Genomic DNA, 27,939 nt, shown 5'->3' with positions numbered 1-27,939 from the left:
TAATAGTACTACCGGACAGAAAGGAAACTTCCTACAAAAACGAAGTTTGACAGCGCTTCGGGGTCGAATCATGCCGTCCCTTTCTAATATATGGCACTATCTCTTTCGGCTATTTAGGGTTGTCAAAAATCGAGTGATTATCTTATCTGCGGTCGTGCATGCAAAAGGAAGTCAAGTGGTGCCAACCTTAATAATTGCTCGGAGCAATGCTGAGCCGAGCGGAGCCGAGTTTGACCGAAGTCAGGAGTTTCGCACCCCTGCCATAGCTTCCGGCGTTTCGTTTTCTATGGAAAGTATCACGTGATCAACTGATCACTGATCAGCCGCCATAAAACATGATGTGTCGGAGACGTCAGCCCGGGCTCAGGGCTATAACTGCGAAAATCGAAGTTCGCAAATTGCGGGGATTTTTCTCTGTCACTCTAATTACACCTTCATTGGAGTAAAAGGGAAAGATCCCCGCAATTTGCGAATTTCGGTTTTCGCGGTAGCCGCTCAGAGGGCCTGCCGCGAACCACGTTCGGCGTGTTGCTTCCCTGTCACAGTTACGTACGAATTTACAAGTGCAACAAAGAGGCGACGCGTCGAACGTGGTTCGCGGTAGACCCTCAGATAACTGTACTCTCTCTCCCTCTCTCTCTCTCTCTCTCTCTCTCTCTCTGTACTCTCTGTACTGTGTGTTTACTGCCGGCCTAGCCAAGGTTACAATCGCTATCGCTTCGACAACGAAAAGCTTTATGTCTCTCTATGGCCCACTTGCACCATTCCACTAACCCGGGGTTAGCCGATTAAACCTGGAGTTACCATGGTTACCAGTACAGTTTGACACTGGGTTGACGGTTAAACCGCTTAACCCCGGGTTAGTGGGATGGTGCAAGTGGGCCTATCACTCTTCCATATTAGTGCGACAGTGACAGTTGCGTTTCGATCGCTACAGAGCGTAAGCGATTGGCATCTTGGCTACGCGACCTGTTTACTATAGATGGTCAAGCAAATCTTGTCAGTAGAAAAAGGCGCGAAATTCATATTTTCTATGGGACGATATCCCTTCGCGCCTACAATTTTCAAATTTGCCGCCTTTTTCTACTGACAAGATCTGCTTGACCAACTATAACTCCTGTAAAATATAGGAACCTAATTTGTTACTGTTTTTACAAGAACCACAATATTGTTATAATTTGTTATTACATTTATTGATTAATATGATCACTATGATCAGATACATTTTATTACATATTAAATAATATTAATTATATTAAGGATAACGACTATAATATGTCAGTATTTTTTTTAAATCACGTGGTGGTTCATTTTGCATGTTTTGTACTTTAACATTGTTACCAACTAAATAATAAAAAATAAAATATTATCATAATATGTTCTCTCATTCTATCTTTCCCTTCGTTCGTTCGTTCGTTTTCTTTCGTTTTTTTTTGCATTAGAAAAAAGGTAGGAACTTAACAATCTTGACGTTTCTTTTTTTTTTAAATAAATCACGGCAAATATATAGATGGTCAAGCAAATCTTGTCAGTAAAAAAAGGCGCGAAATTCAAATTTTATATGAAACGATATCCCTTCGCGCCTACATTTTTCAAATTTGCCGCCTTTTTCTACTGACAAGATCTGCTTGACCAACTATACTTGGTCACGCAAATCTTGTCAGTAGAAAAAGGCGGCAAATTTGAAAAATCGTGGGCTAGCAACACTACGTTTGTTCGAAAATCGCGAGTCATTTATATCTTATCTTATATGTGGAACTGTTTTGTTTAGGTACATTTCATCGTTGTTCGATGTACATTGCTGCTTTGTGTTCGTTTCCAAGGGATACCATACTTTAGTTTGCTTTACATTGCTACTGACATATCCGGCTTGACAGACTATAAGTAACAATAATTATAAATCATATACGATTATTTACATTATTTTACTTTATTGCATAAGTAATATATTAGCTGGTCAAGCAAATCTTGTCAGTAAAAAAGGCGCGAAATTCAAATTTTCTAGGGGACGATATCCCTTCGCGCCTACATTTTTCAAATATGCCGCCTTTTTCTACTGACAAGATCTGCTTGACCAGCTATAGTTACTAATCAGTAACAAGTTAAAAAGCGTTTTTCAATTTTATTAAGACTCGTCATGATCACATAGTCTTTGACTAATGCAAAAAACCGGGCAAGTGCGAGTCGGACTCGCGCACGAAGGGTTCCGTACCATAATGCAAAAAAAAAACAAAAAAAAACGGTCACCTATCCAAGTACTGACCACTCCCGACGTTGCTTAACTTTGGTCAAAAATCACGTTTGTTGTATGGGAGCCCCATTTAAATCTTTATTTTATTCTGTTTTTAGTATTTGTTGTTATAGCGGCAACAGAAATACATCATCTGTGAAAATTTCAACTGTCTAGCTATCACGGTTTGTGAGATACAGCCTGGTGACAGACGGACGGACGGACGGACGGACGGACGGACAGCGAAGTCTTAGTAATAGGGTCCCGTTTTACCCTTTGGGTACGGAACCCTAAAAACGAACTAAAGGTACCTAAGTAGTACGTTATCCAAGTGACTCAGGGTGCGTAACCAACGTGCAATCGTTATATAACGCTCCATAGCGAATGAAACGCAACTGTCACTGTCGCACTAGTGTGGAAGAGTGATAGAGAGAGATCACTACGATACGCTACAGAGCGTTAACGATTGGCACGTTGGCTACGCGCCCAGAAATGTACCTATACTGCGTCAAGCAGATCTTGTCAGTAGAAAAAGGCGGCAAATTTGAAAAATGTAGGCGCGAAAGGATATCGTCCCATAGAAAATTTGAATTTCGCGCCTTTTTCTACTGACAAGATTTGCTTGACCATCTATACGTAGAGAACATTTATGTCAATATTCAAGTTGGCGAAAAAGGCGCCTGAGTGCAAAGTAAGCTTAGTCCAGTATGATGACCTTCGACCAGAGAGTGACGGTGAACCAGGTCACGATGACAGCGATGACCGAGGGCCCCACGCCGGCTGACATCTGGAGAAATAAGTACGAGTACTGATACTAATAAAATTAATAGACTTGATCAAATCAGCACGACATGGCCGCTTACGTCATCATGATATCTCACCGGCAGATAGATGGCGCTGATCGCCGACCACTCACCGCCGCAAAGTCGCGTTCAGTTTTATGATGGGGCAGTGTCGTACAGCTGCGTTCGTGACCCACAAATGGTCTCACCGGAAGATCAGCGCTGACTTTTGGATTAGCATTATTTTTTTTTTTTTATTTATTTATTTATTTTATTTATTTCCACACTTACAACTATCTTTACAGGTGCTAAACCTAAGACAATAGTGCAACTATTAACATATATAATTATATATCTATCTAACATATGTATATCTCTAATTGATGTTATGTCGCATATAACATAATATGAACAATGTGGACTTAGTGAATTCAGTCAGAGAACACCAAAACAAATCAATGTTCTCGGCGACTAGGTTAAGGGTCCGCACCGCGCGCGTCAGCGGCGCCTTCCCGAGCAGGTTGGTGCGCCCGCGCCGCTCGGCCAGCAGCCGCGGCCGGAGCCGCCGCCACACGTACCTATCGGGCACGTACAGGCTCACACAGCTCAACACAACACTGTTGTAGGCTTTCCCCCGCAGCAATCGGAACAAGTATGTCGCCAGCCACAGCTCTCTGCGCACCTGCAACTCGTTGTATCCCACCATGCCCAGGACAAACAACGTGGGATACATAAGAGGGTAAAAAGGATATACTCCATATTGTCGTAAATACAGAAAACGAATAAATTTATTTTGTATACGTTCGATCATTAACTGGTATTTCGCCTCATGCGGAGCCCAGACTACTGCATTACATTCGAGATTGCTGCGGACGAGAGCATTATATAAAGCCGCAACTGCTCCAATGTTCGTAAAGCTGTGAGACCGACGCAGTACAAAACCAAGCATCCTGTAAGCTTTTTTACAAATATTTTTAATATGATCCCGAAATCTCAAATCAGATGTAAATTTTAAACCTAAATCTTTAACCTCTGTCACTTTTTTTAAATTTTCGGCTTGGATATAGTAGTCGTGATAGATAGGGGTGTGCGCACGAGAAAAAGTAATAGTCACGCACTTGGATGAGTTAAAATATAACTTGTTACTTTCACTCCATAAAACGACCCTGTCTATATCGCCCTGGAATTTGACGCAATCTGCAGCACTATTTATGGGTAAAAATAACTTTAAATCATCCGCAAACAGTAAGCATCCTGCATGTCTGATAATCTGGGGCAAGTCATTTACCATTATAATAAATTCTAAAGGACCAAGGTTGCTTCCTTGACTTACTCCAGACCTCACAACATAAGGATCCGACCTGTGTCCGGCGTACTCCACATACTGCCGCCTGTCAGTCATGTAACTCGCAAAGAATTTCAATAAGTGAGGAGTCAAGCCTACGCCAGCCAACTTTCTTAGCAGGATGTCATTATCGACGACGTCGAACGCTTTTTTAAAATCAAAATAGGCGGCGTCAACCTGGCCCCCACTGTCCACCACTGGCATAATCTGGGACACGTAGCTGAGCAAGTTAGTAGTTGTACTACAACCCGGCCGAAACCCGTGTTGCGCGTCCGAAAGCTGGCTCTGTATCTGTTTATAAATCATATTTTGTAGCGCTGACTCAAAAGCTTTTGCGGGCGTGGACAACACTGCAACCGGCCTATATCCATCAACCCCCGTGCCACCTCCCCCTTTAGGAACCGGGACTACACGAGTTGTTTTCCATAACTCTGGGAACACTTCATCGCGCAAACAAGTGTTATAAATATGTAGAAGCGGTTGACTTAACACAAACCGGCAGTCTCTAAATAAAAAAGCCGGGATGCCATCAGGTCCGGCCGAGCGCTTTGGTTTAAGGTTCTTCAGAGCTCTCATCACATCAGCCAAATGCAGCATTTCAAAGTGTATTCGCAAGGAGCTTGACACGCATTCTGCCTCCGCGACGGCTGCGTTCACGTCCAGCTCCGCTGGAACGGTGCTATACACAGATTGAAAGAACTCTGCAAATTCTTTAGCACACTCGTTCTCGTGGAGAGCCATTCCGTCCTTAAAAATCTTCTGAGTGCTACCATGCGTGGTCTTAGACTTCACATAGTTCCAAAAAGCCCTTGGGTCCTCCTTCAGATGAGCTTGGACCCGTTCCTGATATTGTACGTAAGCCATTTTAATCAAATATTTTACCCGTGCCCTACACTTTGCAAACGCGTTATAAGTTTCAGAGGATTTTTCAACTTTATATTTTTTATGAAGGGCCGCTTTAGACTTTATTTCACGAATAACATCAGCGCTATACCAATCAGGATAAGTGTATCTAAAAGAACAAGGCCTTTGCGTTTTTTTAGGCACATATTCGGTTATAACGCTGTTGATAATTTCGTAAAAATAACGCATACATTCTTCTACAGTATTAAAATTATATAGCGGAGTCCAGTCAATGGACGATAGTGACGCGTATAACTGCGGATAGTCTGCCTTAGCAAAGTTCCACCTGTGTTGCGCCTGACCGTCGGCATCAGCGTCGGAGCGGCTCGCGCCCCCGCGCCCCCGCGCCCCGCCCCGCGGCACCGACACCGACACCTCAAGCGGCGGATGGTATGCGTCAACCGGCACCAGCACCTCCGACGCTGCGCGTACGGTAACATTCTCCCCCAATGATGTTAAAACAAGGTCTAAATGTCTATTGTTACAATTTTCTATTTTGTTTCTCTGACTGAATCCACAATAAGTCTGAAAAAATTCAAAATAATCGCTAACATAGGTAGTACAAGAATGTAAGTTGAAATCTCCTACCACCACTACTCGGCTATGCGAAACACATAATTGTTCTATAATCCTAAATAAAAACAAATAATCGCATTATGCTGAGGCGGGACCATTTCGTGGTAAACTATTTATTTATTATATGCTTAAATTTCTTTGTCGTTCTGTACTTGTGTATGTTATAGTTTATCACGAATAAATGCGATGATTACATTGATTATGATTATTTAGTACATAAGTAGGTTCCCGTGTTCGCTTACAGAGCCATGAAAACGTTGTCGCTCTATCTACCTGACACTGTTTCTATAGTCTGTCTTCTTCCTCGCGTTATCCCGGCATTTTGCCACGGCTCATATACGATGGAAAATAACTATTTACTACATCTGTACTTCTACTCTGGCAAGCGCTAGGTCAGTAGAAGGTGCCAAATGTTGAAAAAGATAGGCGCGAAGGATCAATCTCCTGGGAAAAGGCTTACCATCCTCCAAGTAGAAATGTGGACGTACTGGCTGACCATGGCCAGACATGGTGTAGACGGTGCCAGGTGGGCCGACATGGAGCTGGCCAGGGTCGCAGCCAGCATCAGGTAGTGGGGGTGCGTGTAGGAACTGATGCTCTGTAACACCAACATGGTTACATTACATTTTGAACACCTGTATAGGTATTACTCTATGGACCTACGCTGAACCTCAACTAGCTTTATTTTTTTATACTGACCCTCTTCTGCGTAAAAGGTGTTTAGAGTCAGGCCAAGGGTAGGGGGGGGAGATATGGCTAACTGGAAGCGACATCTATGTATGCTGAATCTTCTTCTTCTTCCTTGCGTTATCCCGGCATTTTTGCCACGGCTCCTGGAAGCCTGGGGTCCGCTTGACAACTAATGCCATCTGACCTTCCAACCCAGAGGGTAAACTAGGCCTTATCGGGATTAGTTTGGTTTCCTCACCATGTTTTCCTTCACCAAAAAGCGTCTGGCAAATATCACATGATATTTCGTACATATTAAGTCCCGAAAAACTCATTGGTACGAGCCGGGGTTTTGACCCGCGACCTTCGGATTGAAAGTCGCACGCTCTTACCGCTAGGCCACCAGCGCTTTTTAATATGCAATATAATATAATTTTAAAATGCAATGTGTTCAGCTATGTATGCTGAATACATTGTGAAAATTGATTTCCTGACATCTGGTAACCCTACTTAGACCAGATATTGAAGACCGCTGATCTAAGCCAGTCTTTTAATTACGGAGCTCGTAGCACTTACCAAGGCTGCTATCTCTGGCAGCACTGCGTATACCACACAGGAGTTGCTGGCAAACTCCGTGAGGACCTTGCAGAAGAGGATGACCACTAGTGCCACCACAGGGCTTGGCCAGTTGTGCATCAGCTGAAGAAACTTGCCGAATTCTGCCGTCATTCCGGAGCGCTTTAGGGCTTCGAAGGACAAGCAGCTGCCGCCTACAGTTTAAGGAAAAATTACTACTACATACTAGATATCTTCAGAACTATCATCAAGAGGTAAGGCTTATCACTATCACTACACCTTAATGAAACAAAGTCCCCCGCCGCGTCTATCTGTTTGTGTGTTTGTATGCTTGTTCGTCATAAACTCAAAAACTACTGAACGGGTTTTCACCTACCAATAGAGTGATTCTTGAGAAATTAATTCCCAGCAAGCTGGAAATCGTCTTAATGCCTTAATTTGGTTCTAAATTAGTGTAATCCGAGTTTGCTCCATTCCAGGAGTTGTGGAAAATTGTTTGCTGTTTTTCAGTTTTTTGCTTGTACCTAGTTCAAAAACGGTACGAGTGGCGTAAAATTTGCTCTGATCATGATAAAAATTGACATCTGACGATCCGAAAGATACCTTTATCTGAATTCGTAGTCAAAGATTGTAAAAAAAGGCCGCCACTTTGAATTTCTTTTTTTGTATAATCGTGATAAAATCCGATTTTTTTCATCAGTGTCTATTAATCCACCACAACCTTGCTGGTAGTGACATTGTAATTGATGGTGGGTTCCTTCTACATCAAGTGGTGTTGTCAATCTAAGGTAAAATGTATCTTCCTAAGGCTCCCAAAATGTATCCACCCCTCCTGGCATTGAGCAAACTCGGATTATATGCATTTAGGACCAAATGAAGGTGAATGATTTCCGGCTTGCTGGGAATGAATTCCTCAAAACGCTTTTTTGGATCTAATTTGATTGGCCTATATAACTACTAACCTACTGTAAATAGAACGCCCCACATCATGTTCTCTCGTACGATAGTCCAATTGAGGCACGCCTTACTCGGCGCAGTCGGTAAACGACGATGCATTCCGTCTAGAAAAAAGAAACTTTATATCGTATGGTCCATGTTATTAAGTTTTTTGAATTTATTACATTAGATAATGCAGATTAGAAATAAAGTCTAACGAACTAAAGTCACCGACATAGCTCACCGGATTAGCAAGCTTAAGTGGCAATGGGCAGGCCACATTGCACGCAGAGAAGATGGCCGATGGGATCGAAAAGTGCTCGAGTGGAGACCACGGACTAGCAAGCGCAGCGTAGGACGTCCACCCACAAGGTGGACAGACGACCTTGTTAAGGTCGCCGGAAGACGCTGGATGCGGGTCGCTTCCAACCGGCACGTATGGTGGTCCAAGGGGGAGGCCTATGTTCAGCAGTGGACGTCTTATGGCTGAGATGATGATAATGATGATGATGAGATAATGCAGATACATTAGATAAGATTAGATACATTAAATAAGACTTAAGAAGCGCTGGCTGTACGTTGTGACAGCGGACATGGAAGAGAACAATCTCACACTTGAGGATGCCGAAGACAGGTCAAGTGAAGATGATTGAGCAGGAAAGCGGACCCTGGCGCTAGGCCGGGAAAACGCTAGGTTAAAGAAGAAGATAATGCAGTCCACGTAGTCCCCATTTTTAATTACCATAGATATCCCCACTTTTGTCTTATTTTTAGGGCTCCGTACCCAAAGGGCAAAAACGGGACCCTATTGCTAAGACTCCGCGCTGTCCGTCCGCCCGTCTGTCTGTCACCATAGCTAGGCAGTTGAAATTTTCACAGATGATGTATTTCTTGAGTGAAGACTCAAAGACTACATGACTTACTGTTGTGTTTCTTGAAGAACTTCACAAATCCTAAGTCTGATGGCATAACGAACAGGAGCAATACACAGAAGATAGTTGGGGCTGACACCTTGATGTGCCTGGAAATAGCCCAATACACATAATAAATAATAGTACTTGGTACAGAAGGTTCACTCTCTAACAAAACTCGTCTATTACGACAGATATGACCACAAGGTGGCGCAAGCGCCAGCAGGCATCCGTTCCGTAGCGGTGCGCGGCAACTACTAGGTACTGCTAGACACCAAAATTGGTGTCTAGCAGTACCTAGTAGTTGCGATAGTTGAAGTTCTAGTTCAACTATCGCATTTATAATATTAGTCGAGGTAGTGCTTACATGTTAATTTCTCTGTGCGGCCCGCTGTCGAGACGTAAGGAACTGGTAAACATTTGCAGAGCCACTGTCAACAGGACAGCCGTGGCCACGACCTGTTCATAAACATGAAATCATCATCATCATCATCATCATCTTATCAGCCACCACCAGCCAGCCAGGACGTCCAATGCTTGACATAGACCTCCCCCAAATAGTGCCACAATGACCGGTCTTTCGCCACCCGCATCCCGCGGACTCCCGTGACCATTACCAGGTCATCAATCCACCTTGTGGGGGGTCTACCCACGCTGCGCCTTCCGGTACGTGGTCGCCACTCGAGAACCTACGGGCAATGTGCCCCGCCCACTGCCACTTAAGTTTAGCGATTCGGAGGGTTACATCGGTTACAAGTTCGGCTGCGATACATGAAATATTTTATGAAATCGGTCATTAGAGCATTTCCTCCTAATATCTAATTGTTGTGGACACGTTTTTGATGAAAGGAACCTGAACTAATTTCATCCAGAAGTTACCCGCTATCTTCCGAATGTTTTCCATTCCACCCAACCAACACGCTATCGGACGCCAAGGGCTCCTTTCACTCGAAAGCGGCTACAATTTCGTTAACACATTCGCCCGGGGTCCCTTTGTTTCCCATAAAGTTTTAAATCATAATGTATTGTTTGTCATATTATAGAATAGAATAGAATAGAAATAATTTTATTCGTAAGCACAAACACAAAATAAAAACTTATACTAAACAGAGAAACATAAAAAAGAGAAAGTGCCACGAAATGGTCTCACCTCAGCATGTTGCTGGCGACTTCCAGCGCTGATCTTCCGATAAGACCATCCGGTGAAACAATCACGACAGGTAACATGAATAACAAGAGAATTAACAACAAAATTAATACATACACAAGACAAAGATAGTAATAAGAATACAAAAGACAAAGATAGCAATTAGTCAAGAATACATTACAATAAATTACTATGTATAGTTTTACTACGTACAATACAGCTGTTACATTATCAGGTCAAACTCATCTTGGCCGTACATTACGCCTGACATTACATCTAGCGCCATGCGGCAGCTGCGCAAACTAAACTAAAATGACAAATAAAACAGGTCGATTTGTTACGAACAAAAGCAGTTTAAGCAATATTTTATCGATCTTACAGATTTAACTACATATAGAGAGTCACAAGAGGGCGAGAATAACATTTTTAAAAGTAATGTGCCATGGCAATGCAGAGGGAACGTAATCTAAGTGGTAAGTAAAAGCAGAAACTACAGGCAGCTTGTATCGTGTAAGCAGGTTTCCTGGCTAAGTTGGTGGCTAAGCATGTACTGTTTAAGCTTCGTTTTAAAAGTATGAATACTTTGCAGGTTCCTCATTGGCGGTGGCACGTTATTCCAACATTTTGAGGCAGTATAGCGATAGCTGCCCCGGAAAGCTGCCGAAGCGTGGCGTGGCGTCAACAATTGAATCCCACATTTACGGCGGTCGCGGAGCGTGATGCAAGATAACTTGTTAAAAAGATATGCAGGGGTTTTATACTTCAGAACTCCGAAGAGCAAACAAGCCAAATGAAGTTTACGACGGTGCTGCATTTTGAGGATCTTATGACTATTAAGAAACGGAGTGACGTGGGCTCTCAAAGGAATATTAAAACAGAAGCGAGCACAGGCATTTTGAACACGTTGTATGAGTCTTTTTGTTTTGGCAAGTAGCCTAGGCCCAGTTACAACATCCATATAATTAAGTTTTGATAGTACAAGTGACTCGATCAGTTGAATGCGCAAGGTTTCGCTTAGGTATGGCCGAATTTTATATAGCACCTTAAGCTTATAGAAGCAACTTCTTACAGCCTCTGCGGTATGCTTTTCATACCGAAGTCCACAATCCATTAATAGGCCCAGGTTTCGCGCTTCATACACCCTCTCAATTGGTTCATTCATTAACATAACATCTACTGAATTACTGACACCAGCCAGTTGGTGCTTGCTGCCAAAGACAAGGTACTTTGTTTTATTCGGGTTAAGCAGTAGGCAATTTTTTGTAGCCCAGGTTGCTATACTTGTGAGGTCTGAGGTCATTATCGTTAGTCATAAAACTGAAACCGTTAACTTTTCAGGATTTTCGTAAGGTTATTCTGTAGATAGGTTAGGTTTGTTTTATGGCAATCCTGAAAAGTTGCGCGTTTTTAAAACCAATTATGACTAACGAAAATTCAGACAAACAATACATTATGACTTAAAACTATTTGGGAAACAATAGAGACCCTATTGGCCCACCTGCCATCGGTCTGCCTAGCAACATGTCTGGCCCTACCAGGGGGAGGAAACTAGAGCATTCGGGCATTCTTGGCTCCGTTTGGCTCAGCATTTCTCCGAGCAATTATTAGAGTTGGCACAACTTGACGTCTCTTTGCCTGCACTACCACAGTTAAGATAATTATTTGAATTTTAACAACCCTATTAGTCGGAGGGGATAGTGCCATACACTAGAAAGGGACAACATGATTCGTCCCTGTGAACCGCTGTCAAACGTAGGAAGTTTCCTTTCTGTACGGTAGTACTATTACTTATTCTGTGACTACTGACTTACAATATCATGGAACTTGATCTTCCCCAGCTGGGTGTACTGGTTTCGCAGCAGAGTCTTAATGTAGCGGGCTTCTTCCTCCGTCAGCCCTGTCGGGATCGCCACGTCACTAGACCTGTAATTTCATCAGGTCTACATTAGAGGATAAGAGTATGTCATATATACTCTGGCAAACACAAATTGCCATTTGATATTTTACCAGTGGCTTTTCGGTGAAGGAAAACATCGCGAGGAAACCGGACTAATACCAATAAGGGCTAGTTTCCCCTCTGGGTTGGGATGGCAGTCGCTTTCTTCAAAACAATTCTTGGTATTAGTTGTCAAGCGGAACCTATAGGCTCTCATGAGCCGTGGCAAAATGCCGGGATAACGCGAGGAAGAACAAACACAAAATTTGTCAGTCAGTAAGAACCAAGAAAAGTATACTCATCCTTTTCTTTTGGGTGCTAGTTCTAGCGTAAGACAAAGACAGTATGATTATCTCTGTCTATGTTTGAAATGAGACAGTCCTGGGCCAAGCTATATCACAATAAACAATTGGTGACGTAGCAACTTGTTTCTTCCTCTTCCTCGCGTTATCCCGGCATTTTGCCACGGCTCATGGGAGCCTGGGGTCCGCTTGACAACTAATCCCATGATTTGACATAGGTACTAGTTTTTGCAAAAGCGACTGCCATCTGACCTTCCAACCCAGAGGGAAAACTAGGCTTTATATGATTAGTCCGACGTAGCAACTTTCTTTTTTAAATGTAATAGTCAGCAAACGAGCAGACGAGCCGCCTGATGGGACGGTCATCGTCGCCCATGGACATAAGCAACAAAGCAACACCACAGGAACCACTTAAGCGTTGCCGACCCTTGAGAACCCTAAACACCCGCTTCTTGAAGATCTCATGTCGTAGCGCAAAGGAAATACCTCAGGAGGCAAGTCATTCCACATTCTGCACGTTCTGGGAAGAAACGAGCGAGATGCTCGCTTATTCTTAACTTGTTTTAACAAAGTAATTTAAATAATTCAAACCTAAAAATTTTTAAGAAGAAGGAGTTCATCCAGATGTAGAGCAGCGTCTCCGTGACCAGCACTCCTGGTAGCGTCAGCAGCATGAACTGGGGGAATGTGATCTTGCCAAGCTTAGGGAATAGTCTGCAGGGTAAACATGTTGGTAAACACGAAGCGAAAAATCGAGGAACAAGGGGGTGCCGCCATGGGTGTCGCCAGGGGATAGGCGTGACGCTAATGAACGGCTTAACTTTCTCAACTTGTATATAAAGAATACTTGCAGGTTCATATCTAAATCGCATGTATGTTGCGAGGTCTGTAGCAGCCTTTATTTTTATCCACTTATGTTGTCTATGCGCGGTTAAGTCCCGCTTTCGCAACATAACCTACGTGCTGTCAAATGCTGTCATGTTAAGATTTTAAATTAATTTTCATTTCTGTTCTGTGTCACATCAAAAGGGAAATACAAAATACTGTTTTTTTTGGGCAAACGTGCATAATTAATTAATTAATATACCTAAAGTGACGTAGCTTGTATTGTATTTAACGTTTAACTTACAATTCGCTATATTCTTTGAATATTTGATTTGCTTGACTGCCGTGCAACGTCGCCATGCCACCTAAAAAATCAAACAAAAAGGTATTTTTTTTTAAGTTTTTGTTGCATTTATGTACTTTAGTTTAAAAAAGCATAACCTCACATTATTATACATATACACAGGCTGTTAAAATCACGGCCCTTCCTGTAGTTGGTACAAAATTATAGTTAATTATTATGGTTTTTACTTCGTGGTAATGGTTTATGGTTCTGGTTCTTACTTACCTATTGAACAGGAATATGCGATACCCAAAAAGTAAAACACAGTGAAATCTGTAGGTTTTGGACGGCTGAAATAAATAGGGAAATATTTTATTGAATTGGATTGCCTTTACAGTAATTAGGTAAGTTATAGGTACATGTGTTTAATGCTCGTGGTTTTTGAAAAGAATTTCACCTCAATTCATGTTTATGAGATCTTTGTTCAGTTTTATCAATAGTTTGATATATATCGACTATTCCCATCTGAAACAAACGAATTGTAAACTGTTTATTCGGAAGTAGAATGAAAAAAATTAAAATTATTAACAAAAAATATAAAAATTTATGACTAAACTAAAATTGAATTAAGTGAGCAATTGATTAATTGATACTTAATAACCTGTATAGGTACTCCTTTTTTGAAGAACCCTATATCTTTGCCTACTGCAACCCCTGCACCCTGCACTAAGTCTTTGTACATTTTTAATTGACCGAAAATGCTTACCTTCTCAAGGTCCTGCAGTAAAGCCTTGACCAAAGGCATCAGAAGGCCGCAGGCCACCGTGTTAGGCACCCACATTGACAGGAACATAGCACTGAAGAACAGCACCAAACTTAACCTGTTGCATTAGAATTAGAAATTCAATCACTATCACTACATCTTATATTCTAAAACAAAGTCTTCCGTCACGTCTGTCTGTATGTTCGCGATAAACTCAAAACTGACGACCGGTCTGGCCTAGTGGTTAGTGACCCTGCCTGCGAAGCCGATGGTCCTGGGTTCGAATCCCAGTAAGGGCATTTATTTGTATGATGATACAGATATTTGTTCCTGAGTCATGGGTGTTTTCTATGTATTTAAGTATTTGTATATTATATATATCGTTGCCTACGTCAAATCATGGGATTAGTTGACAAGCGGACCCCAGGCTCTCATGAGCCGTGGCGAAATGCCGGGATAACGCGAGGAAGAAGAAGAAGATATTATATATATCGTTGTCTGAGTACCCACAACACAAGCCTTCTTGAGCTTACTGTGGAACTTAGTCAATCTGTGTAAGAATGTCCTATAATATTTATTTATTTAAAACTATTGAATGGATTTTCATGCGGTTTTAACCTATCAATAGAGTGATTCTTGAGGAAGGTTTTAATTGTATAGTTTGTTTAGGTTTAACCGTGCGAAGCCGGGGCGGGTCGCTAGTTTCTGAATAAAAGCTTGCTTAGCTAAGCTAGTTGTTACCTATACCTCAGGTGTCGAATGATGATCCCTATGACATACATACATCACTGGCTCAGTGACCCAAAGAGGATCTTGGCCTCTGACACAAGAGAGCGCCACTCTGCCCTATTCTGCGCCACTTCACGCCATTTGGGTAATCCGAGGGCTGACTAGGGGCCGATTTTTGAAATTCGACTACTCGATTTCGTGTATTTCGTCAAATGATATGTCCACTGCTAGGCGTTTAAATTCTACTAATAGAATTTAAATCGAGTGGTCAATATCACTAGATTCAAAATTTAGATCGCTCGTATTTCAAGAATTAGCATTTCGCCATTTTCTACCGATTTTCGAGTGACGAAATCGAGCGATCGAAATTCAAAAATCAGCCCCCAGGTCTTTTAGGGCTTCGTCACTCCAACGGTATCTGGTCCCTATGACAGTTCATTTTAATATGGAGTAGCTTTCACTTAAATGTATGTAGTAATTTTTTGGAAGTTAGTTAGGAATTAAAATACGATAAAAATATTTTTTTTCAATTCTTTTTTACATTAAGCCCATAAGTTATATATAAATATATAAGTATTTCTATACCTATTGTAGGTATATATTTTTTCTTTTTTTAATTATAATTAGGGTTTCTGCTCGAGAATTCCCGAGGCGAGAAATCTCGAGAAATTTGTCCTAAGTCGAGACGGGAAAAAAATATTCAATGCCTCGAGAACTCGAGAAATAAATCTCTTGTGATGATGTGTCTATAATGCATTTCTTTAGGTAGTTAAATAAATATGAACAATGTTCTTTTTTTTACATTTTCAGGTAGGCACCTACTTAAAACATTTATTACCAAACAAATAAAAAACTACCTTGATTCGTCCCCTATCGTTCTAGCTTTAACAGATTTTTGAAACTTTTGAACTATCATGATTCATGACATTCATGTAGCGTCTTTTTATTGAAAACTGCTTTAAATAATTTTGTAACGAATTATAGGACCATGTAATAAGTGTAATAACAAATATTACAAAACTAATTTACTATTGATAAATTAAATCATCCCGATATATTCCTATTAGCAAAATATTACAATTTTAGCAGCTTTATTGTTACGTTGAGTACTTGAGTAAGTACGAGTAATTAATATTACGTAGTAAAACTTCTGTAAGTTTTATCACATCGAGTTAAATTTATTGACTTGAATATTGCTGCCTAGTAAAATACCATATTGTGGTTCGTTTACATTTTGTTGAATACCTAAAAAAATACACTATAGTATAACACATCGCCGGTGCGCACGCCTGCACCTAGTTTTTTTTGTTGTTATGTTTTTGATTATTAAGTGCAATTTATGGTAACTAAAATGTACCATATGTTTGATTATTGATCTCACCTACGATTCCTACGAGTCTGATTTGTAAAAAAGCAAAAAAAATTAAATAACATGGTGTTTATTGAAGCTTTCATAATTTCTCGAGATACTCGAGAAACTCGGGAAATCTTGGTCGAGAATTCCCGTGCCTCGAGAAATTAAAAAGGTCGAGAAACCAGAAACCCTAATTATAATATTCTTTTTCTTTTATCTAAAGGTGGAGGGCCTGACGCCGTATCAAGGCGAGAAACGGTGTTTTGGACAATTCAAGTGCCCCACTTGTAACCGCACGTGGGTGTCTTCCCACTCATGGGCCAATTTCGGCCAAAACTGCACTATGTGCAAAATTAACGTATATCCTCATATACAGGTAGTTAGACAAAATATAAATAAGAATAAATCAAATGCTTTTATTAAATATTTCTATTTTAATTTGTGGAAATACTACTAGTTATGCATGTAACTGGAAATTTTACAATTTGAGACAGTGACGTAAAATGCAGTAAAAAGAGTACCTAGAGAACCCACACTATAATATACTAATATACGTTACTTATAGCGTCTCTCAAGCGTCGGCGTCTATACTACGTTTTTTTAGCATTACAAAGAACTTGAAAGAAGGTAAGCGATCTTGACGTCTTTTAATTGAAAAACACTTTTTAAAAATCAGTAACTATTACTTATGAAAGCAGATGAATATAAATGATCGTATTAGATTCATAATTGTTACATATTTGCCGTAACTTATTTTTAAAATGTGTTTTTCAATTAAAAGACATGTCAAGATTGTTTACCTTATTTCTAATGCTAAAAAAACGAACTATAGTCAACTCTACACCGTGAAATTTTAGTGGTTGTTTTCCCGCAACGAAATGATTCTGCTATCGATATACAGTCGATGTGTAATCTTTTTTTTAAATAATGTTAAGAAATGCCAGATTTATAAATGTGTCGAACGAAACTCGAAAGTGACCTAACACCAGTAGTAGCACTGCAGTAGTACCTACCTAATTCTTTTGAGTGAATGAAACATAATAACCTAAAAAGTAGTTCCATTTATTTTTCCTTCACACATTTTACGTGCAGTTAGTTTGCAGATCCTTAAAAGTAAACATAACAAGTTAAGATCAAGCTTTTAATGATCAAAAACTTAAACAAACACTTAAACTTCCCGATACCGCAATAATTGTTCGAACTGCAATCCGCCACGTTCAATACACAATCACCTCTGCCCTGTGCATGTGCTGGCGTTTGAAACTGCCCGTGGTTAAGCAGCCGCTGTGTTGCGGCGACAATTGTTCGTCCGTGTGGAACTTGGGGGTTTAAAATCCCCCGAAGACGCAGCGACTGTAAATGGTCCGGTTCCGCGTAAAGTCGCCGGGAGGCGTGGAAGTCGTAGTTAGCCCTAGCGTACAGCTGCACCATCGCGACGTACTCTAAATTAGAATATTCGTAATGTCCAGAGAGCGCAACTTTGGTGCCGATGACGTCATTATGACGTTAAGTCGCATATAGGATGTTTTTTTAAAACAACATTGTAACACCTCAATGATTCTTAATAATGATAATATGTATATAAATATAATTGTTTATTTATAAAAATGCTTGGTAATTTACACAAAAAATAATGTAAACATTAAAAAACGATACGAAACGATCTCCTTCTCGTTCAATATGCTTTGTTGTTTTCAAATGTTTCTCTATATTGCTTGCTTTTGCTGTTAAATTTTGGTCACATTTTTTCATTTTTTACAATCAGAAAAGGAAATTTCTGCAAATACGGGTGCATAGACTCCATAGCGACTTTTTTGTTTTTAACGTGACAAAGACAGTTAGTTATGTTTTTATACGTGGCCAGTACGTATAAAAACTCTCAACTCAAGTGAAATATCAGTAAACTAAAGAGGCTAATAAGTTGTTATTTGTTTAAGTATCTATAATCTAGATAACAACACTCTGTATTTAGCTTCACGTCATACGTCTGTCATCGGCACCAAAGTTGCGCTCTCTAATGTCGATCCATTTTACTAGAAATAGCAGTGATGACATTGACAGGATCTGTTATCACATTAGTTTAATAAGCGAAGAGGATGTAATTATTCGATTTACCAAAGTTGACACAAAGTAATGGCAATCATCAAACTAATAAAAAGGTTTTATTTCAACTGTTAATCGTGAAGGAACAGTCTAAGTAAATTTTAATTTCAGTTGTCAAACAGTAAAGCACTCTAGCCTGTTACACAGTTTAAAAAAGTAACATGTGCTTGTTTATTTGTTTATCTGTTTACAATATCGGGAACTGTCGTCGACTTGCAGTTTTAGTGTGTTACTATTGTTTTTCGCTTGTTCGAGTTTAGGTTATATTTTTGTAATTTTTTTTTTTTAAAACTGTTTATTTATAAGTTTGTCTATCATAATTCGAAAGTACTACCGATAGCAAATCGCCCTGTCGCGGGAAAACAACCACTAAAATTTCACGGTGTATGGCTCACCGCAATGTTGGCGCAACGGCTTAGGGACACCATTTTTAGGGTTCCGTACCCAAAGGGTAAAACAGGACCCTATTACTAAGACCCCGCTGTCCGTCCGTCCGTCTGTCACCAGGCTGTATCTCGTGATCTGTGATAGCTAGACAGCTGAAATTTTCACAGATGATGTACAGTCAGCAGCAGATATACCTGAGCGGGCAAGGTGTCCAAGAAAACATATACACTTCAATCGTCACAAAAATAAGGACATCTAAGATGTCATTTTCACGTAGGCTTCCAGTTCGTCACAAATACCTTAACTTCTGAGTTTTTCTTTAACACATACACCCTTATTTAATCACAATGACAATAACGGTTAAAAAGTCAGTGGTAACTAAGCAATCAAATTCAAGCTGCTGTCATTAATACCTACACGCACTGCCAATCACGTACGTCAGCAGCCAGGGTGCCACCAGTTGCTAAGCAGTTGTTATTTCAATGGTAACTAAGCATTAACATTTTATCTGTTTAACTTTAAAATAAATACTGTAGCACTACGAATTGACACCTCCTTTCTTAAAGAAGTATTTTATCGTTAAGTGTCAAACTTATACAATAAATAAGTAGGTTCTGCTAGAATGATCGGTTTTTTTATTTTAACTGTCATATGCAGCTGTTCTTCCAAACCGTTGATCATATTATATACCTATGTTAATATATTTATTTAGCCCACTTATTGTAGTAAAATATACTATACAGGGTGGCCCATTTAGATCGGCCAGGATGGAAATCTGATACTATACGATATACAGCGATCTCTTCTTAGGAATCATGTCATCGATTTTAGTAACACGAAAAACTGCATTCATACATTAAAAAAAATGTGTACTCAGCTCGGGAATCGAACCCCGAACGTTTTAAAAAATAAAACTAAGACTATTTCTATTTAGATATCGATTGTGTAGGTCTTAAGCAATAAATGTTACTATGAAACATGATGTCTGAAATTAATAAAATGCATTGTTTTCATATCCTTTAATTTAATTTAGTCAGTTTTCGAAGAGACCAGCATTTTTAGGGTTCCGTACCCAAAGGGTAAAACGGGACCCTATTACTAAGACTTTGCTGTCCGTCCGTCTGTCCATCGACATCCGTCCGTCCGTCCGTCTGTCACCAGGCTGTATCTCAGGAACCGTGGTAGCTAGGTAGGTAGGAGTGGAACAGTTCAAATTTTCACAAATGATGTATTTCTGTTGACGCTATTGTAAGTAACAAGAAATACTAAAAACAGGATAAAATAAAGATTTAAGTGGGGCTTTCATACAACAAACGTGATTTTTGAGTAGTAAATATCAAATGGCATTCCGCACAGGAGTAATCTAAGTAACGCCCACTGCGGGTTCAAACCTACAACGTCCTGATAGAAAGTCGTACATACGCTACATGTGACATTATCTTCAAAAATTATATAAACTAATGCGAAATTAACATAAAACCAGAAGACACAAATTAATAATAGAAATGAAATCAAAAAAAAAAAAACAAAAAGCTGTAATCTCTAGGTGCGTACGACTGAGATTTGAACCCGCGGTCTCTGCTTTGAAAAGCAAACGCCTGTTACTGAGACCACGACGTGCCTTGACAATTGGCTCTAAATTCGGCTTCAGTTAGCTTTTGCTATGTGTCATTCGTCTTGACGATTCTGTTAAAAGAAATAGTTTGCAGTAAGTTGACCGAGAGGCTCCTGTCAAATGGTTGAAGGGCAAAACGTGAGATAGATGTATGTGATGACAAGACTGTACTGCTTTCGATGATTGTCAAAACGCTTTACCTGAAATTAGCATGGCTATCTTTTATTCAATATTCAACCATACTTGTATTGCTTTAAAGTCTATTTTTCCATATTGTTCAGATATATTTGACACGTTGACCGCTTAGATACCATTGGTTTTTTGACAGCTAAGGTATCAGTGACTTGTTGTAAGTGTAGAAATTAATGAATAGCGACTGTTAACATATTTGTGACACGTTGAGCGCTCACAAGTAAATACTACCATGACAGTCAACAACTTTTTGACAGTTTAAACGTTTACCTCTCTTTGAGCACCTGGAGTGTATAGCGACTTCTGCTGCTGACTGTATTTATGTTGCCGCTATAACAACAAATACTAAAAACAGAATAAAATAAAGATTTAAATGGGGCTCCCATACAACAAACGTGATTTTTGACCGAAGTTAAGCAACGTCGGGCGGGGTCAGTACTTGGATGGGTGACCGTTTTTATAGATAATGGTAGTCCGACTCGCACTTGGCCGGTTTTTCATAGCGCTAACCAGACGCCGACTCTCACAAGACGCTAGTGTAACGATAAACACCAGCATCCCCAAACCGATGTTCCTTAGTTTAAAAATGGGGTGGTTAAAGACTGTGTTCTATACGTATCCATTAATTACAGATGCCACTTCATAAACCAGGCTATATGGGCAAGAAAATAGACAAAAAGAAGCGTCATCCCCAAGAGTTGTGCGAAAAATGCCGTAGTTTGGGCCGCTACTGCGACTCAGAAGTGTCAGAACCTGTTGAACCGGCTCCTGGACGTCGCCGACGACGCAGACGTCAATGAATTCCGGGAGGAGGTATATTAATAAAAACTGTACGAAGAATAATTAAACTAATATAATTATTTTATTAGTAAACCTTTGTAAAATTTAACTAACGCAACAGTAGGTATTTTTTTAATATAATAAGAGTGCAATGGTTGTGATTGTAACGAAGTCCATAATTTATTTAGTATCTTAGAAGTGTTTTAATGGCCCGTAGCAGGCGTGACTCACTCCGCGATTTCGTCGCTTTGCTACAGGTAGCTAAAAGTACATCCGTTCGACCCCAATTTTGGGGTTTGCCATAAGCCGCGCGTGGCGCTGTCGCCACCTAGCGGCCATATCTGTGCTGATCGTGACAGACGCGTTTTGTTAGAGAGTGAGTCTTCTGTACCTAGTACTATTATTTATTCTGTGCCCATAGTTACTAATTAGTCACTAGGTACTACTAACTAGGTACTAATAAAGTTTGGCAAATCTATTTTACTAAGTAGAAAAATCCTTGAAATACACAGTTCAATTAGGAGAGTTATGTGTCGACCTTCGCGCCAACACATCTCAATTTTGGCACTTTTTCTGCTAACAAGTATTTGACTTGCAAGACTATCTACCTACTTATGTGTTACTAGAGTTAAGAGATTTGTTTTTTTTTTATGTTTTTCGTATGAAACGAAACAATTAAAATATTATTATTATAACTTTAGCTAGGTAAATAATATAAAATATTACGCTCTGTTGATTTTTCAAATAAAAAATATAAATATCAATTTTTTACTTTCATATTTCCTTATCAAGAAATTTGACAATGAGAGCGTCCGCGTCAAGTTCGCAGCGTAAAGGATGACTTACGCTAGACCGGGCCGGGGCCGGGCCGGAGCTTCCGGAGCTTCGTTTTTAGGGTTCCGTACCCAAAGGGTAAAACGGGACCCTATTACTAAGACTTCGCTGTCCGTCCGTCCGTCCGTCCGTCCGTCACCAGGCTGTATCTCACGAACCGTGATAGCTAGCTACAGTTAAAATTTTCACAGATTATGTATTTCTGTTGCCGCTATAACAACAAATACTAAAAACAGAATAAAATAAAGATTTAAGTGGGGCTCCCATACAACAAACTTGATTTTTGACCAAAGTTAAGCAACGTCGGGAGTGGTCAGTACTTGGATGGGTGACCGTTTCTTTTTGCTTCTTTTTCGTTTTTTTTTACATTATGGTACGGAACCCTTCGTGCGCGAGTCCGACTCGCACTTGCCCGGTTTTTTATGGAAAGCACCACGTGATCACCGACCAGCCGTCATAAAAAGTAACATATGTCGGATGCCCCGGCCCGGACACGGCCCGGTCTAGCGTGAGTCATCCGTAATGTCGCAACGGTACGGCCGCAGTTACCACCCGATCGATGACCGTATCATGTGTAGGTATCGGGCTTAAGGGTCACCCCACACTTAGAGTCTTGGAAAATAGCGTCGCTGCGCAGTTTCGTTAACGTTGCGTCGAGCAGTAGCCATCGAGAGACGCTAGTATGGGGTGGACCTAAAAGGCGCACAAAGACAAGTATACAATAAAGACTGGACACCTGTAATGTGAGCACCCGATAGTGATGAGTAGTCTCAGTGCTGCCCTCTTGTGCACTTGGCTATTTTCTACTGCAGCCATCAGCATCATCACGCCGAGGCAGTCCAGGACTTCGTTGCACATGTATATCTGTACAGATTATTTGCCGTTAAAATGCAATTGTTATTCGCTTCGCCGTTCACACAACTGTGTAACAAAGTTCCCTGGTTAAACACGACACGAATAGTCATTCTATTGGCAAGGCGAATTTAAGAAGAAGAAATAAATACATTTGTTTTGTCTGTGTTCACAAACTTGCGTTCGCTACTCGCACAATAAGGCTAACCTGTTGGATGTACCCGGTGCCCATAATGCCGTAACAAGCCAATGGGACGAGGGAGATGGCCGCTGGTGGCAACACATCCGCTATCCAGTACACACTCGTCACAAGAAACACGAAGAAACTAGGGTACGCCTGTAAGTAGAGCCAAAAACTTGTTAATAAAAATCGCATCGATATTTTGCACATACAGCGCCATCTATTATCAAGAATTATACGTGGTCGTCAAACACGGATCCTAATAAATCTGAGTGTCTATGTATGGTCTTTGATTTTAGTAAAGTGATTTCGACATACGTTTGTGACTGTGGCTACGTAATTTAATATTCTGGCCTAAGATCACCATTATTATGCTATTCCCAAAAAATCAATTTAATAAACAGCGCCATCTATAACAATGACGAAACAAGCGACGTTGTATGGACTTTCAGTCTTATTTATTTACTTGTCTCTGATAAAAAAGATATGGACATCGTTATGTTTGTGGTGTTATCCCCTACCTAACCCAGTGCACGAGAAACTAAAGTTCTAGTCAAGGCCCCTACGTTTTCTGTTCTCTTTGACGGCGCAGCAACTAGTATCATTTCTCTCTCCTCGGTCTTTTAAAATGCCATTTGTCAAAAAAGGACAACCATACTGTTGACAAGGTGAACTTCAAATCAAGTGTTGCCTTTTTTGATGCATCCAGGCTGTGTATGAGTGCGTAAAAACGTGTATGTGTGCTCTTTTAGGGATGTCAAAAGTCGATTTTAATCATGTTATATATCGATAAACGCTACACAGCGGAACGAAATACCTATTAATTGAAGCTTCAATATCTTCGTTAAACATATACATAATTGAAATGCTAATGAATAATAAATATGTTAGAATATAATAAAATATTTCAATTATTGCGGAACACATATCTAAGTAGGTATTTATGTATTTTAATTAAATATCTGAACTTTCCCTTGGTTCCCTGCTGGGGCGTGACGATAAAATTATGATCTGATAACCACAATAAAGAATAAAAGCGTTTTTGTTCATTTTAGATATCGTCAAACCTTTGAAGTAAAATTAAAATTGTAAGAAATGTCGCTAGTTTATCGATATGACTTTATCGACATGGCTACAGCAAGGTGGTGTTAAATTGTTAATCGTACACTAAACAAAAGTGGCAACAGTGACAGCTCGCTGAGACCCCGTCTTTATATTATTATAAGTCTATGGTTCTAGTATTCGCTATTTTATCAAAGATGTCGCTAGCATGTGCGTCTAATGTCTAATCATAATCATAGTCTAAAATCTTCATAAGTAATCAGAACTCATAAAACATGAATTGCTTATACGAACTTGATTTTCTCCAATTAGAGCAATCGGCAAAAGAAGGATTGGAGTGATTACAATAATTATAGACCTCCAATATAACTTGCAGAATAAGAAAATCCGATGTTTCTTTGTCCATATTACAAGATTAGATTCTCTGCAACAAAAATATCGTTTTTACAGCCTAATTCGTAACACATAAATAAATAAATATTTTTTAATAATATATTTCTTACGAAGTATCCAAATCCATTTTTATAGAGTTAACAATATTTTATTTCCCACAATAAATCGAGGTGGCTTCAAATTACTACGTGTTACTACCAAGCGTAGTAGAAATAGTAGAAAATTTATTCAACTGGCAATGTGCCGTACGTCAGTCGGACAGCGCAACCTTGAAATATTCGCAATCAGTAATCAGTTGTCAAATTACAGTTTTGGTGGTTGGGTGTTTGTTCTGTGTTTGATAATTCGATCGTAATTATTTACGAACGGTGCAGTGTTGATTCATAAAATATGTCGCTCAAAATGGAGTTTGACTACGAGGCGGCAACGGCATTGATGGACAAATTTTCCCAGGCAGATATCGATCATTTGCGCGAATGGACGTTTTCTTTGGATATAAATAAATGTGTACCGAAAGATCTTACGGATGAGCAGTTACTGTTGTTTTACCACGCTTGCTACGGTAATTTGGACAAGGCTAAAATATGTATAGAGAAATATTACGCGCACAAGAAAAATTCTCCGGATATGTTTGATAACCGTGTAGTTTTTTCGGACGAGCTCAAGCCTTCAACTGAAGCCCTGTAAGTACCTAATAAATAATTCATCTGCCTTGAAATATCACGCTTGTAAAACAGAAAGCACTGTCTCTGAAAATAGCCGTTAGAAAAATTTTGACACTGTATTGTTATTACACCCAGTAAGGTAAAAGTACGCTCCACCGAACGCTCAATATCCGTCCGTATTACCGAATTTCTTCTATTTTAGGCTGTAAGTCGATTATTTACAGCTGATATTTACTTGCGTATTTTTTTTCCACGAGTTAAATACCTATCTCTTCCACTATGCCTCAGAGTCGGCCAATTTGTCCCGCAGTTGGGACGTGGCAACTGATCGAAACGGATCGATGCTGCCGATTGCCACTTTGCATGGGCAACCTTAAAGAAATCGGTAAGAAGTTGCGTATATTTCTTAAGGTCATAAAACCTTTTAAATTTATTTCTGTGTTTCAAAGTATGGTTTTTCAGTGTGACTACTTAATTAGTTTGTGTATTTTAGTCAATTTAATTAATTTAGTGCAGTCATATTATCAGAAATTAAGCTTAATGTGAGTTTGGTGATGAGTACACCGACAATTTGATTGGAAGGTATTATCGAACAGCGTCCGGAATCAGGGAAAGCGTATGTTTATGAAATTATTTTTTTAATGGTTGATTACGAACTATTTAGATTAACTACCTAATTTCACAAATAACTTAATGTATTTGTAATTTTATGAGCAATTGCCGAACAACAATAACCTATATATATTATTATAAAACTGCGTTTGAAATGTTCATGTTTTACGACTTTTTGGCATCAAAATAAGGTTTTTGGCAAGACTATTATCAAACAATAATTTTAGATATTTTACGTCAGTATTAGCAAGAACTTTACACATGTACGGTTTTGTAATGGATTCAAGTATTAAATTTAATGATAGATTTGTAGTTATACCACATTGATTACGATTTAAATACTATTTTCAAAATCCGTTCGCGAAATAGGTTCCACATATTTTCCATGTTTCGTTCACCGAACGGCCGTTCGGTAAATGGTACCCATGGTCTCTGCTACCGAACTCATGTTTGCGTTGGCCATGTTTCTATTCGACGTTCATGAGAATATAATATTATTTTTTGTGACCATTATTTCAATGCCAGCGCTTTTCAAACTTTAGACATACCTACTTATTGGACGCCTGATAATAGTCTTGGAATGTGGACAAAAAAACTGAATAGGATAATAAAAATAATGAAGCAATAATATTTTATACAGGGTGGTCCGAACCTAGATGTCCAAAAATTTTTTTTAGATTCCTCTCGTCGTGGGCGATTGTGATTTTTTAAACTTTTATCTTTTGTTATGAAATTCCGGGGTTCCCATACAGGGTGGCTAAAAATTAACTACATTTCCATTCCCAGGGAGGTTTTGGGATTATACTGAGCAACTTTTACTACGGGACCAACTCCAAAATCGTGAAAAAAATTTTACCCTTCCATAGAAAATGGACGACCCAAAATTTATGAAACAGCCAAATTTTTTTAAACACATGCGTACATGTTTTATAATTGTTGCGTACCTTACTTACTGACTTATTTTTCAAAAGTATTTTTCAATAAAAAAGACACGTCAAGATCGCTTACCATCTTTATAATGCTAAAAAACGAAGCATAGTAGGGATTTAATAGTGAACTACTGAAGTTTGAGCACCACTCAACACCATATTTTCATACAATTATTTCCTAGTTCGGTAATGCGGGCTCCCTATTCGGTATAATGTGCAAATCACGTTTCTTAGTTCGGTAAACGGTACAAACAAGTAAATTGGAAGAAATGACTTTAAAAATGTTTTTAATACACGTCCAATCATTTCAGTAATTTATAGGTATGTTTAAATGAGGACAAATTTATCTATGTTTCTATTTTAGTATTGAACATATTCGTAAGAAAATATCAGAACTAATAAAAAAATTAAACGTAAGTTTAGGGCTTAAGCATTCGGTGAAGCGTACATTTACCTTAACATTCGCTATGTTTATTTTTAAATGCAGTTGAGTTTTTTTTATAAACCTTGCTGATGTAGGTACTGATGCAAACAGCCTGTGTGGTGCGTATCAATTAGAGATGCAACGGATAGTTGATTGGCCGGATACCGGATACCGGATATCCGGCCTGGACACTGGCCGAATATCCGGTATCCGGCCGCCGGATATTCGGCCGGCGGAACTATACCTACATTTCGGTTTTTCAGGTGCGCATTCTGCAGGTTTGACCTGTTTCCTAGTAAACGTTCGCGCGGACTCATTTCTAGGTTCGAAATGAGTGCGCGTGCAAGTCAGTGGAATGATTAAATTGTTTAAAAAAATAAACAAGTACGATTATGACCGTGTCTGTTTCTTAAATCCAATTTGTTGACTCCGATATCAAGCAATTTTACTATCCGGTATCCGGCCGGATAGTAGGTCACTATCCGGTATCCGGCCGGATAGTAATATAATGGCCGGATAGGCCGGATACCGGATAGTAACCGGATATCCGGTGCATCTCTAGTATCAATACACCTAAACCTAAAATAGGTATGTGGGTTCAGTTTATCCCTGTCATAAAACTCTAGGTAGGTACCTAAGTACT

At 39.7% G+C, this 27,939-nt stretch overlaps 5 protein-coding genes across 6 annotated transcripts in view; 3 read left to right on the top strand and 2 right to left on the bottom strand.

The window, feature by feature from the left end:
* The window catches only part of LOC134674463 (uncharacterized), a 402,905-nt gene that overhangs the window by 112,890 nt on the left and 262,076 nt on the right, over nt 1-27,939 (bottom strand). The gene's annotated exons all lie outside the window — the stretch shown is intronic.
* The window catches only part of LOC134674467 (protein I'm not dead yet), a 145,222-nt gene that overhangs the window by 115,667 nt on the left and 1,616 nt on the right, over nt 1-27,939 (top strand). The gene's annotated exons all lie outside the window — the stretch shown is intronic.
* LOC134674470 (protein I'm not dead yet-like) lies at nt 2,888-24,739 on the bottom strand. Of its 2 annotated transcripts, none has more exons than XM_063532555.1 (15): nt 24,568-24,739; nt 23,239-23,367; nt 22,915-23,042; nt 14,188-14,302; nt 13,879-13,946; nt 13,707-13,771; nt 13,443-13,503; nt 12,905-13,027; nt 11,887-11,998; nt 9,296-9,387; nt 8,941-9,038; nt 8,044-8,142; nt 7,082-7,275; nt 6,297-6,434; nt 2,888-3,017 (listed from the first exon to the last, which is right to left on the bottom strand). In XM_063532555.1, the coding sequence occupies exons 2-15, from the start codon at nt 23,260-23,262 to the stop codon at nt 2,928-2,930; spliced, it is 1,407 nt and encodes a 468-aa protein (XP_063388625.1). In that variant the 5' UTR covers nt 23,263-23,367; nt 24,568-24,739; the 3' UTR covers nt 2,888-2,927. The 2 variants fall into 2 exon arrangements, with proteins under 2 accessions (XP_063388625.1, XP_063388624.1); XM_063532554.1 differs by having other exon boundaries at nt 24,632-24,697.
* LOC134674483 (zinc finger CCHC domain-containing protein 24-like) lies at nt 13,329-21,450 on the top strand. Its single transcript, XM_063532582.1, has 3 exons — nt 13,329-13,523; nt 16,491-16,643; nt 21,197-21,450. Exons 1-3 carry the CDS (start codon nt 13,497-13,499, stop codon nt 21,362-21,364), a joined length of 348 nt encoding a protein of 115 aa, XP_063388652.1. The 5' UTR covers nt 13,329-13,496; the 3' UTR covers nt 21,365-21,450.
* Nucleotides 24,942-27,939, top strand: part of LOC134674497 (alpha-tocopherol transfer protein-like) — a 29,513-nt gene continuing 26,515 nt past the window's right edge. Inside the window, exon 1 of the mRNA XM_063532596.1 lies at nt 24,942-25,349. Coding sequence (XP_063388666.1) covers nt 25,057-25,349 — 293 coding nt within the window. The 5' untranslated portion in view covers nt 24,942-25,056. The remainder of the gene's footprint in view (nt 25,350-27,939) is intronic.

This window comes from Cydia fagiglandana, chromosome 20 (assembly GCF_963556715.1).
Source record: "Cydia fagiglandana chromosome 20, ilCydFagi1.1, whole genome shotgun sequence".
Classification (NCBI taxonomy): Eukaryota; Metazoa; Arthropoda; class Insecta; order Lepidoptera; family Tortricidae; genus Cydia; species Cydia fagiglandana.
Note: the sequence above shows the minus strand (reverse complement) of the source record. Positions and strands in the feature narration are given on the sequence as shown.